This window comes from Pteropus vampyrus, unplaced genomic scaffold (assembly GCF_000151845.1).
Source record: "Pteropus vampyrus isolate Shadow unplaced genomic scaffold, Pvam_2.0 Scaffold1, whole genome shotgun sequence".
Taxonomy (NCBI): Eukaryota; Metazoa; Chordata; class Mammalia; order Chiroptera; family Pteropodidae; genus Pteropus; species Pteropus vampyrus.
In genome coordinates this window covers 32,778,403-32,790,719 of record NW_011888782.1, presented here as the reverse complement: position 1 = coordinate 32,790,719, position 12,317 = coordinate 32,778,403, and the positions used below count along the sequence as shown (strand labels likewise).

Sequence of the window (12,317 nt, the reverse complement as noted above, 5' to 3'; positions counted from 1 at the left end):
TGCCTGGGGCTTCAGCCTCGATTGCGAGTCCTTGTAAATCATCACGTCTCATTGATAGGCGGGACCGAGGGGCGGGATCCAGCCCCCCTGGACCGGCAGGGGCTTTATTCTAGAGTCACTGACGCGTGGCTGCGCTTTTCTTTCCCGTTTGTAGGTGAAACCCCAGTGGCTTCATTGGCTCCTTGATTTAAACCACGCCCGGCTTTCTGCCCGCTTTGCTGCTGCTGGGCCAGGCGGCCCAGCTACATCCCAGCCCCGTGCGCGGGGAGCCAGTGCTGCTATTGTGTGGATGCCGCGCGTGTCATCTCTTCTCTTGCAGAGATGGCTAACAGGGGCCCGAGCTACGGCTTAAGCCGTGAAGTGCAGGAGAAGATCGAGCAGAAGTATGACGCGGACCTGGAGAACAAGCTGGTGGACTGGATCATCTTGCAGTGCGCCGAGGACATTGAGCATCCGCCCCCCGGCAGGGCCCATTTTCAGCAATGGTTAATGGACGGGACGGTAAGGATGGCGAGATCATGGTGGCTGGGCGGTTGGTAAGGAAACCCTCCAGGCCCTTCTCCTTTCGCTAAGGCTGCTGGAGGAGCAGCTGCTCCCAGGCTCTGTGTCTCCAAGGGAGGGAATGGAAATGCCCTTATTCGTTGGAAAATCTGGGCTTCCTCCACAATTCCCTAGCTAGCGAAGAGGATTCTCTACCCATCAGAAACTGAGCTTCCTTCTAAGTCGTTGGCAAATCCAAAGCCTTTACGCTCTTTCCAGTGAGAATAGAGATAAGTATTTCCTTGAGATCTCTCCAGCCTTTTGGTGCATAAGCTCATTTGGGACTATTCCTTCCCCAAGGGAATGGGTTGGTTACATAGTAAAACAAAGGAAAGGGTGGGGGAGACTAATCACCTTCATCACCAGAGCCATGCTGCCTGGGCTGCTCACTGTTAGTCTATTGAATGGAGGGGTTCTCAGGAAACTGAAGGGAATCCTTATTTGATAATTGCTTTTCTGACCCAAAGCTGCTGCGTGTTTGGGGAATCCGGACTGCAGGCCATGCTGATTCAAACAAACCCATCTTTTTTCCTGCAGACTGTGATTAACTGTTGTTACATAACTGCTATCCCCAGCTTCTCTCTGGTTGCCCAGGACTTGTGTTATAGGGGTCTGGGAGAACCCAGTTCAGTTCTTGCACACATCATTAGCACAAATGGGATGAGTCGTTGAAGCCTGATTCAGATTTGCCTTTTGATAGAAGAAATAATATTAGACTCTAGCATTTGACCTCTCCCAACTCATTCCTGCATTGGAAATCTGGAATCATGTTCTCGTCCCTGCACATCATTCCCTATCTGTAAACGATTCTTTCCCTCACACATAAAAAGGGAGGAAGGAACAAGGAGGGAAGGGGATTCCCAGATTACTGGACTCACTGCAGTTGCAGCAACCCTAGGAATGGGGTTGCCTATGTCTTCAAGGTTCTGTATCAGAGCCTGGCCACCCAGCCCAGAGCCCATGCTTTCCTGGGGCCCAAGAATTGCCTGTGCCCAAACCTGTTACTGGGGCCCTGGGGTGGGGGCGGGGGGGGGCGGTGCTAGGATTCACTTTGCGTTAATGATAGGCAAATGTAAAGGGAAACACTGACTGAGTCTCCCCCCTTTCCCCGTTTAGGTCTTGTGCAAGCTAATAAACAGTTTATATCCACCTGGACAAGAGCCAATTGCCAAGATCTCAGAGTCCAAGATGGCTTTTAAGCAGATGGAGCAAATCTCCCAGTTCCTGAAAGCTGCAGAGATCTATGGCGTCAGGACCACTGATATTTTTCAGACAGTGGATTTATGGGAAGGTAAACAGCCTTGTGTCTTTGGGATTGTTCTCCCCTCCTCCTCCCTTTTCCCCTCCCTTTGTGAAATCAGCTCACAGTGTTTTTCCCTGTGCTTGCTTGCTGTGTTGCGGGGAGGTGGGGCGGGGAGTATACCAGCTGTCACCTGGGGGCGCTGTTAGCCTCCCCTTTATGATGTTGCATTGAAAAGGGTATCCATCTTCCTCTGAGGGAACACACGCCCCAAGATACAGCAGGGACCTCAGTAAAGAGGAAGCTAAAGTGGTTACAGGGATGCCTTTTATTTCTTCTACCCCTCCTACAATGCACTCTTTCTGAACAAAGATAGCTACTGGAAGAGAGTCAGGGGATGAGTGTTTCTGACTCACCAGTGGCAGGGTTCATAGACAAAGATGCCTGGTGCAATTTGGTCACTCAATCTGAGAAATAAATAGCACCTAACTCTTCATTAAACTATTATCTGGGAGATTGGTGATTCTACCTTCCAGATATGTATGCAGTCTCTCAGAGCAGCAGTCCCCAACCTTTTTGGTACTAGGGACTGGTGATGCTCCTATGAGAATCTAATGTCTGATGATCTGAGGTGGAAGTGAGGTGGTGATGCCAGCTCTGGGGAGTGGCTGCAAACGATGAAGCTTTGCTTGCTAGCCTTGCCGCTCACCTCCTGCTGTGTGGCCAGGTTCCTAGCAGACCACAGAACGGTACTGATCCATGGCTGGGGGGTTGGGGACCCCTGTCTCAGAGAGTATGACAAATGATTTTTTTCTTCCACATTTGTGAGTTGTCTTGATTAAGAAATCTTAAGAGGCATGAAAATCAAATCACATTTTTAGACATATTTAATAATCCACGATTGGGAGAAATGATGTGGAGACACTGCCAGAGAATTTGAGACCTACAGTCATAGTGCTTAGTGTCTCCCTGAACCCAAATGTAGGTGCATATCCATGCGACTGTTCACACTAGGCCTGTCTGGGCACGGGGGGATATGGACCACTCCAAGCGGGGTTGCCAGGTTCACTGTGCTCTCTCATGCTTTTGTCACTGGCTGTCATCAGTGGCCTAACCAATGGGATACCCCGGGGCAGTGACCCAACTGCTTCTACTGACAGAATGGGGTAACTTTTCTGTGATCAATAGACAATGGTATTTTAAGGGACATTCAGATGAAGGTTGAAACAGATTTCTAGCAGAGGACCATTCTATTAAACAATTTATAAAGAAACAATTACCTCCTTAAACTTCACACCCTCTCTGTGTCAGGCAGAGAGCCGGCATTTCCTGTTTCTTTCACTACCAGATAAGTAGTTAAAGTTCTAAGATGCCAATCAGTTTTCTTCATGGTGGGCATTACATAGAAACTCAGGTATCCAGACCTTCAGGCCAAGCCATTAACTTCATGCACGCTTGCCTCCAAATCCCCATAGAAAGACACAGTAGAGACTCGTTCCCGTCTTTTTAGATCAAAACTATGATTGTCTCCAGCTAACAAAGATAGCTACTGCTTATTGATATTTTCTTATGTGCCAGCCATAGTTCAAGTGCTTTACTACATAATGCCAATCAATTCTCCTACAATTCTACGAAGTAAGTGTTATTAATTTGCCCATGTCATAGTTGACAAAACTAAAGCTTGCCCATGATTATGTGAGTACGTCATATGGCTGGTTAGTAATTAGCACAGCCAAGACTCAAACCCAGACTCTCCAAAGAATAAGGCCTTAACTAGTCTGCCATGCCACGCTTTGGCCAGGAGGCTGTTGCCTTCACCTATACTATGGATGTGTTATGAGTCATCTGGTGACTGATGAGGATGAAGAGGAGGAGGATGAGTCAGGGCTGTGTGGGACAGAGAGCTAGAGCCTCTGCACTAACTAAGGGTTTTGTGTGAATGGAAGTCTCTCCAAGTATGAGAAGACGAAGAAACTGGGAGGTGTGTGGGAGGCGTAGATCCTTGCAGTGCTTTTCTGTCTTTTCATTACTGAGAATGCTTTGCTCGCCTTCCTCCTTTTTCCAAAGACCAGTCAGACGAACTTTACACCCAGGAGGTCCTGACAGTGAGTGAGGAGGGCTGTTAGGAGCAGGTGGAGGTCTACACCATCTGCCTAGCCCTTTGTGTTAGATACCTCTTAGGGTAGAGGGAGGTTGAGAGGCGTGAGTGTGACTAGCCTGAAATAAGGTAGTGGACAGGTAGACCCCAGGGCAGGATAATGCTCCTAGAAAAAGGAAACAAGGAAGACATGGAGAAGTCTCATTCCCTGGGCAGAAGGATGGGGATTTAAAGAAAATAAGGAAGGAAACCCACTCCAAGAGTGCTGTGGTTGACCTGCTATAAGTAGGTTATGCAATTGGGTAGGAATAGCTGGCATAACCTATAAGTAGGTTATGCAGTTGAGTAGGAAAGCAGATGCTTAGGGGTGTCCAAAGAGCCTCTAGAGGCCCCAGGGCCTGGTGGTCCCCTCCATGGGAGGTCTACTGAGAAATGAGGGTCAGGGAGATTTTAAGCTTTGGAGGGAACACTTGACATTCCCCAAGATCGCTGTCTGAAGCTCAGGTCTGAGCAAGAGGTAGGAAAGTGGGTTGCTTCGAGAAGAGAAAGGGAGAGAGTTGGTGGCTTTGAGGGAGCCCAGAGGTGACACCCAGGGTCTAATGTGAGTGAGGCAGGGTCCTTTTTTTTTTTTTTTTTTTTTTTTTGCAAGAGCTGTCTCACTTATGAGTTTAGGGATGAGTATGCTAGAATCAGAGGGATGCCTCAAGGCGGGGTTGGCCTGTGTCTGTGGGCATATGAGAGTGAACATGTTTGTATATGCAGCTATTGGACTAGCCATTTGCTTAGCTAAGTGCCACATTCTCCCTACTATTCTCTACCCTGACTGTGGTTTTTGGTTTACTCACATTCATTCCTGATTCTGTGCAAATAGCTGTGGTAGCTGTGGCTGCTGTGGGTACCGCCCTCCTCGCCTGAGTGCTTCTCTTCCTCTTCTGCCGGCATTTTATACTCAACAGCTCTCAGTCCCCATCTCTCCTGCTTGGCATTTTTCCAAGCAGAGCTCTGCTTGCCCCACGGCTGCCCAGTGATTCCATGCTGCTATTATGTTGCAGACTCATAAAGCTGCAGGAACCCAGGCTTGCCAAATGCCTTCTCATTTAGGCTTTAGTTATCTAGATAGGCAGAGTCCCCAGATGTTCTCACTATCCTGAAACTCCTTTTAGATGCAATGTGAAATGTTTGGAATAGATTTGGGGGCAACCAGAATGAAAGGTTCAGAGCTTTAAAAAGGAACCCGAGGCTGAATGGTCCAGAAAATGACCCAAGCACAGGGATATTATAGACGAGGCTACTGAAGTGCCCCTGGGAGGAAGCTGGGGTGACCAGTTCCGTTTAGTGATAGGAAGGAAATCAGGGCCACTTAGAGCAGTGGAAGGGGATTGGGCATGTCTTTCTCATGGATAAGTAAGGTGAATGCCTGGCAGGTGACTTTCAGATATGCCATGGGGGCCCGCAAAGAACAGAAGTCACAGCTGTCTGTGACTCAGAGGAGAGCAAACTGGAGGTTAGACTTTAGCATCTATTCTTTGGAGGGAAAAGGGGGAAGGAGAGAAAGAGAAGAGCAAAAAAAGGAGGTGTGTGTGTGTGTAAGTGAGTGAACACGTGAGAGCTAGCGAGTGCAGACTCAAAGAACACTTATACTGGAAAGTAGTCTAATGCAGACTCTTGAGTCAGAAACAAGACTACATGGCTCATATCATTGCTCCACCACTTACTAACTTTTCTAAATTTTGGTTTTCTCAGCTGTAAAATGGGAATAATAAGATCTATTTCACAGGGATGACATGGGGAATAAATGAGATAATGCATTAGAAGTGCTTAGTATAGTGCCTGGCAATAATAGGGTATAATAAATGCTAGCAGTGTCAAAACTACCATTGTCATTGGCCTGTCCATTTTCAAGACTAATGGAAAATGAGAGCACAAGCACAAGGCTGGAAAGGCACACATTCTATGTTGAAACAAAGGATTTCATTCATGGCTTCACACAGAAGCTGGTAGGGATGCCTAGATGACCTTTGCCCTCTCTGACATCTTTGGTGTCTTAACCACATCTGCCATTCCCAGTACAGACAGACCAGCTTTAGGGGTTATTGACTTTTACCCACCTCATGAAACTTACCCTCTTGATGTCTTCCCTCTTAATATATGGCTTCACCAATTCCAGACCCAGAAGATCTTGGTACAGTGGAAAGAGCATGAGTTGTAGAACCAGGTAGATGGGTTGAAACTGTTCTTTAGCTACATCCACATTGTGTGACCTTGCCTGAGTTGCTTAGCGTCAATTCTCCTCCTATAAACACATCAAGTGCCTCCCTCTAAGGGTTCTCTTAAGGATTAAATGTGTAAAATGCCTAGCTCAGTGCATGGCTAAGAGACACCTAATAAATGCTGGCTTCTTTCTCCTACTGTAAATCCATCAGCGACTAACCTTTTGGGTTCCTTTGCATGACTATGTGGCAACCGTTAGACATGTAACATTCTAGGATGTCAAAGCAAGCGAGTCTCAAAGATCAATCAAATCTGATTACTCCTCTTAGTAATCTGGCTGACCAGGATCCTGGGCACATGGTTTTGCCATGCCTTCCTGTTTCCCCTCCATGATGACTGGGAGTTATCGAGGAGGTCTGGTTTTACATCAAAGTGGAATGCCTGGAAGGTCCAAATATATTCTCTGTGGAGGTGTCACTGTATGTGTCATTCCTCAACAGCAGAGGAGAAGAGAATTCACCCAATTTGAGAGATATTTTGGGATATTGTGAGGTCCCCGTAGTGACTTGAGACATTATAGATGCATCCTCCTTGAAGCCTCCTTTTCTGTCTATCAGAACAGCCTTCACAGCATTTATTCCAAGTGCTGCTTACAATTGTGTTCAGATATCTTTTCCTCCAGGAGTGGTCCTCAAACTCCAGTGTGCAGCAGAATCACTTGGTAGGGTTATTAAAACACAGATTTCTGGGCCTCAGCCCCAGAGTTTCTGAGGTATTACCTATGGGATAGCACCTAAGAATCTGCATTTTCTACCATTTCACAGATGATGCTGCTCCTGCTGTTCTGGGAACCCCACTTTGAAAACCACTACCCTAGTGAAACAAAAATTCATAGAACCCACAGGGCAAGTCCGGCCTACCCTCTGACATTTCTTCCTTGACTATAGCAATTTTTCCTCTACGTTGAGTGAAGAATTGGGGGCTATGCCTAAATCATTAATTAGGGAAATAAGAAATGAGTCCTTTGTCCACTGATTGCTTTCTCTACAAGTCCCAGAAAGATGGAAAAAAGCCAGTACTCCAAGAGTAACAAGGATGAGTCAAAAGTGATAAAATATGAAGTAGCTCTGAATCAAAGAGTTTTGACTATAAGATTGATTTTTAATATTGAAAGTAGAGTGACTTTACTGACTTTACCCACCCATATGACTTATCTCCAGCCTTTTTTCTTTCTCTTTATTCTATTAATTTTTCTTTTCAAAGACATGCATACGATATCATGAAAGGGTAAGAAAAAATTAAGAGGACAGAATCCTTGTTCAAGTATCTCTATGGTAATAGCTCTCAGACTTTATGAACATTAAGAATTCCTGGATTCTTACAGTGTAGAATCCTTGCCCCCAATCCCCAGAGGTAATCATTCGGTAGTTTGGAGTATTAAGACCACACTTAGGGAAATGTCGCCTTGTGACAGTGCAGGAAACAGGGAACACTATTGTCAAGTAAAAATATCAAGTGCTATCCGAAACGCTTTCTGAAAAGGTTTGCCTGGTGAGACAAGGAAGCTACCGTGCCACAGTCTTTTTTTACAGCTTCAAGTTCTAATATTAGCTTCCTCCCTTGGTAGGGGGCTAGAAGATTCCAGGTAGCCTGATTAAAATTCCGAGCTGTTAGTGTACATTTGGCCTCTCTGCTTTCATGCGTCACTACCCTTCTTGTGGCCAGTGGTCTCGTTTTCAGATCACCACCAGAACTCGATCTCGTTTCTGTGCTCTAGCATCTAAAAATTCCCAGCACCTAGATGGTACTTCTTTGGGGACTGTTTTTTTGTTGTTGTTTGTTTGTTTGTTTTCTTGGAATAATAGCCTTGAGCAGTGGTTTTCAAGCTGTCTTGCCAAAGTATCTAGGGGTCGCTTTCAAGGGAACAAAGAGATTCGAAGCTGCCAGGCCTCTGAGCTGGCTCCTAACTGGGGTCAGTGCCCTTCTAAAAATTGATTTTTCTATTTGACTTTGTGGAAGTTATCTCTGAAGGAAAGAGTTATTGCTTAACAAATATTACGTAGTACTTACAACATGTTAGACATTGCGATTTTTTTAAAAATTGAAAACCAAAGAATTGGAGCAGTGCTTGCCTATCCAGTCTGGCTTCATCAGAATCAACTCAGGAGATTGTCTCAGAATCTGAATTTTTAAGATTCTCAGGTAATTCCCAGTCACCAGGTGAAACCCATGTTTCTCAGACTTGCCTGATGGCATGAATCACCTGGGAAGTTAATTAAAAATATAAACTCCCAGGTCCCACCCCAGGCTTGCCAAATAAGTTTCCCCGGGGGAATGACCTCAAATTTCACATTTTAAAAGAGATCCCCTTCTGCCATCCTCTAAATTATCAAAGAAGCTTGGGGAACCCTACCCTGAAGCAGGCTTTGCCCTAGGCAGATGGTGCACTTAGTGGTGACACGAGCAGTTCAGCTTTTGTTGCTTTCTACCTGGCACACTTCACAGATCTTCCTTAATCACACTGCTCCTTTAGACATTTAAATTTTTGACCTCCAGTCACAGGAATCAGCCTCCACTAACAGCCCCCATCCATTCAACAGCACTTGATCTGGGCTTCTGCTCTGGCAAGAGAAGTGTGGCTGCAAGGAGGCCCCTTCCCATTTTGTCAGACCGAGTGTGCTGCAATTCTTCACGGGAATATCTGTTAGAAAACAAACGAAAGGCAACAAGAAAACAAGCTAGACGTGAACTGGTGACAGAGACAGATTTCTCTTCATTACATTATTTAGAATCCTGACAATAATTGATTTGATCTGCACACTGATGGGGAACTCAAGGTCCCAACTGCTTTTTCTTGCTTTAATCTTACACATCTTCCCAGTGCATTTCTTCTGGCCTGGCACCGACACAGCCACTGCCAACCTTCGAATTACCTGGTCACTGAGGAACCTGTCTCCCCAGCCAGCCTGCAGTGGGGACCGATGAGAGATGGGAGATGGCAGGGCAGCCTAGTGGACTCTGTGGGCTCTGCACTCAGACATGTGAGCTAGGGCTGAACCCTGGTTTACTTGTTGGGTGGCTCTGGCATGTTAATTAACTTCACTGAATTAGTTTTCCTATCCACACATTGGGAGAAAGTATATAAATTCCATGGGGTCAATGTCAAATATAATAGTGTCTGGCCTATAATTTATATCAGATCTTTCTTAAGGAAAATTCTTCTAATTTTTTTTGCTTTCTAACACTGCCTCCTTCTCCAGATTTTTCTACTCCAGTCGTGCAACCAGTTACTTTTCTACTCTCTGAGATGAAGATGGGGTGGTATTTATAGCTTTAGGTTTCTCAATATCTTACTTTTGGCCTCAACTTAGTTCCTTCATTCTTTTCTGGATTCATGTAGTATATACATTCTCCAGCTACTTATGAGGGAGGCTAGGCCTGTGGTTAACAAAGCTTTGCTTCTGCACCCATGTCTCCAGGATGATGTCTGTGGTTGAGTGCCTGGATGTCAGACTCTACACTTCCCCAGAACCTGGACATATCAGACCTGCTCTTTCCAATCATCAGAAATAGATTTCCAGTGTGCAATTTGTACAGAGTGGAGATAAGTGATATACCCTGACCTTCCTAAGCCTCCCTGTGCTTAATCACTTCTCTAAGATCTCTTTAATGGCTCACTACTTAAGAGCAAACTCTCTCTCTCTCTCTTCCCAGAGTGATCTTTCAGAATATCATCAGGACAGTTCTATTTAAAAAAAAGGATCCAAGTATCCTGTTATACTGTGAAAATTACAGAAATGTTTTTTGTCCGAAGAGAAGAATCATTCTAATAACCACCTCTGTTTCCTCTGTCTTAATTCTTAATGTTGCTCATGCCCTCCTTCTATTTGCTGCCCCGATTCTCCATCCTCCACCACCCTAGCTGTCCCTTGAGTCTGGGGACTCCCCATTGAGAGCATTTCATCCCTGCATCCATTAACCAATCCCACAGGGCCTCAGGATCCAGGAAATGGCCCCCATGGTTAATGGGATGAAGGAGAGTAGTGAGGGAAGAAGGATCTGCCATCTCTCTCTCATCTTTGAATAAATGGACATTCTAAAATGAACTTTAAATGGACTTTAGTTGCTTATTTTATTGGAATTATACTCCATTTTCACTTTCCATCTGCTTTTCTCCTATAATTTCGTATTGCCCAGTGACTGACTTACAGCACCCAAGCTGGAGAGACCACAGATAGCTCACTCAGTCTAAAGAGAGCCTTTTAATATTTGCCCTTAACTTTCCCAGCACCCCACCTGGCTGAATTTCGCTCTTTTCTAACCCTGTGCCTTTAGCTTCTGCAGTCCACACTTGTGCCATGCATGGACCTTTGATTTGGTTCAAAATTGCAGGGTAACCACTTGGTAGCATCTTTCCCAGTCTTGGACATGTCAGTCAGCTGGAGGAGAGGAAAGAAGAAAGGAATGGAAGAGCAGGCTGACTTGTAGGGTCCAATTGCCTTCTCTGTGGGTTGCAGGTCACTGGGCTCTTAGATAACAGTGTTCCAATGGTACGAGGGGGCAACACCACACATCTTCTCCTTCTTTCTCTCTCTCTCTCTTTTTTCTTTTCTTTTCCCTCTCCCTTCCTCTTTCTCTTCCACTTTTTCTTTTTCTTTCATTATTCCCCTCCCTCCCAGTCTCCTGTCCTCTCTCTCTCTCCATCCATCTTTCTCTCACACACAAGCCAGTTATTCGTTGTCTTCTTTTAGCTCCTTTCAAGCAGCACAAAATAAAGGGCCCATCATTTGTGTCACCTTGAGTGCTTTCTGTGTTGATTTGCTTTTCTTCACTTGTCAGGCTTCCAACCCAAATAGCCAAGTGAATACTCCATTTGGTTCACATGGGTAATTTTAGATCCTTTTAACCACATAAAGTAAAAGAGAGAAGCCACCTGGGGTTTGGCACAGTTAATCCACTCAGCCACTTCTTTCCAGTTTTCTCTTTCCTGTCCTGAGAAAAATCCTCTCTGCAGCCCGCTACACCAGCCTACCTATAGGACTTACCTTATCACAGCTTACAGAACCCACCGAGGCCAGGGCCGCTGCTCAGGACAGGGACCTACCTATGTCAGAGCTGCTAAGTGTTTGGAATGTTTTATTCATACACAGCAACTCTGAAAATGGAGTAGAAACTGTGCATCTATATGGTACGTACCGTACCATATAGAGAAGAACGGAGTTAGGTGAATTTTTGTTTCTCTCTGAGAGGTTTGGCTACGGTTGTCCTTGGACCATTTTGAGAAATATTTAATATTCCTGTCCCCTGAATGTTATCACCTGCAGCCTCCTATGAGAAACTTCTTCCTGGAGGTCCAGCCCCATCCTCTCAGATTCCTTGACCCTGACACATGCTTGGCTTTAATCTCTTTGTTGGTTTCCAGGAAAGGACATGGCAGCTGTGCAGAGGACCCTGATGGCTCTTGGCAGCGTTGCAGTCACCAAGGATGATGGCTGCTACCGGGGAGAGCCTTCCTGGTTTCACAGGTAAAATCCCTTCTCAGCCCTCTGGAGCAGAGGATGATTTTTAACAAGAGGGAGCGTCTAAAGCCTTGTAGCTCCCCAGAGGCTATTTCAACAGAAGCCCCTAGGAGCAAGCACTCCCAGCCCCATGACTGAGTTCTCAAGAGCAAGGAGAGACTGATGCTGATGTTCAGGCCAACATCCCACACAGAGCAGAAATGATCAGGCCTTTCTGATTGATACTGGATCCTCCAGCCCTGCCCACGTTCTGTTTCTCTGGAGACTGGGCAGGACAGAATGGCTTTTCGCAGATGTGCCTTGATGTCTGAACTTGGTTTGTAGCCCTGAATCAATCTGTCTGTCTATCTATCTATCTATCTATCTATCTATCTATCTATCTATCTATCTACTATTTACTTAAAGAAGGGATGATATGTCCTAGTTGCCTGGGACTGTAATTACTGCCTGTTGTCCCAGTATTTTTATTAATAGCACTTACTTTTACTCTCAGAAGTGGTCCAATCTGGTTAATAAAGTATATGGTCATGTCAGTAAAAGGCCTTTTCCTAAGGAGGTTTGTTTTGTTGTTGTTTTTTTCAAGGGATGGGGTTAGCAAGGGATTTTAAACTTAACCCAATAGCTCAGTGGGAGATGAAGAGAAAATAATGTTTACCAGATAATTAACTCTTCATTTCCCTAGTCTCTTTTTCTTCTTCTTGACAGTTAT

General features: G+C 45.4%; 1 protein-coding gene across 1 annotated transcript in view; it reads left to right on the top strand.

Moving 5' to 3' along the window:
- The first annotated feature begins 68 nt into the window (after positions 1-68).
- Positions 69-12,317, top strand: part of TAGLN3 (transgelin 3) — a 14,870-nt gene continuing 2,621 nt past the window's right edge. Inside the window, exons 1-3 of the mRNA XM_023521329.1 lie at positions 69-501; positions 1,657-1,831; positions 11,512-11,614. Of these exons, the coding sequence (XP_023377097.1) occupies positions 322-501; positions 1,657-1,831; positions 11,512-11,614 (458 nt within the window). The 5' untranslated portion in view covers positions 69-321. The remainder of the gene's footprint in view (positions 502-1,656; positions 1,832-11,511; positions 11,615-12,317) is intronic.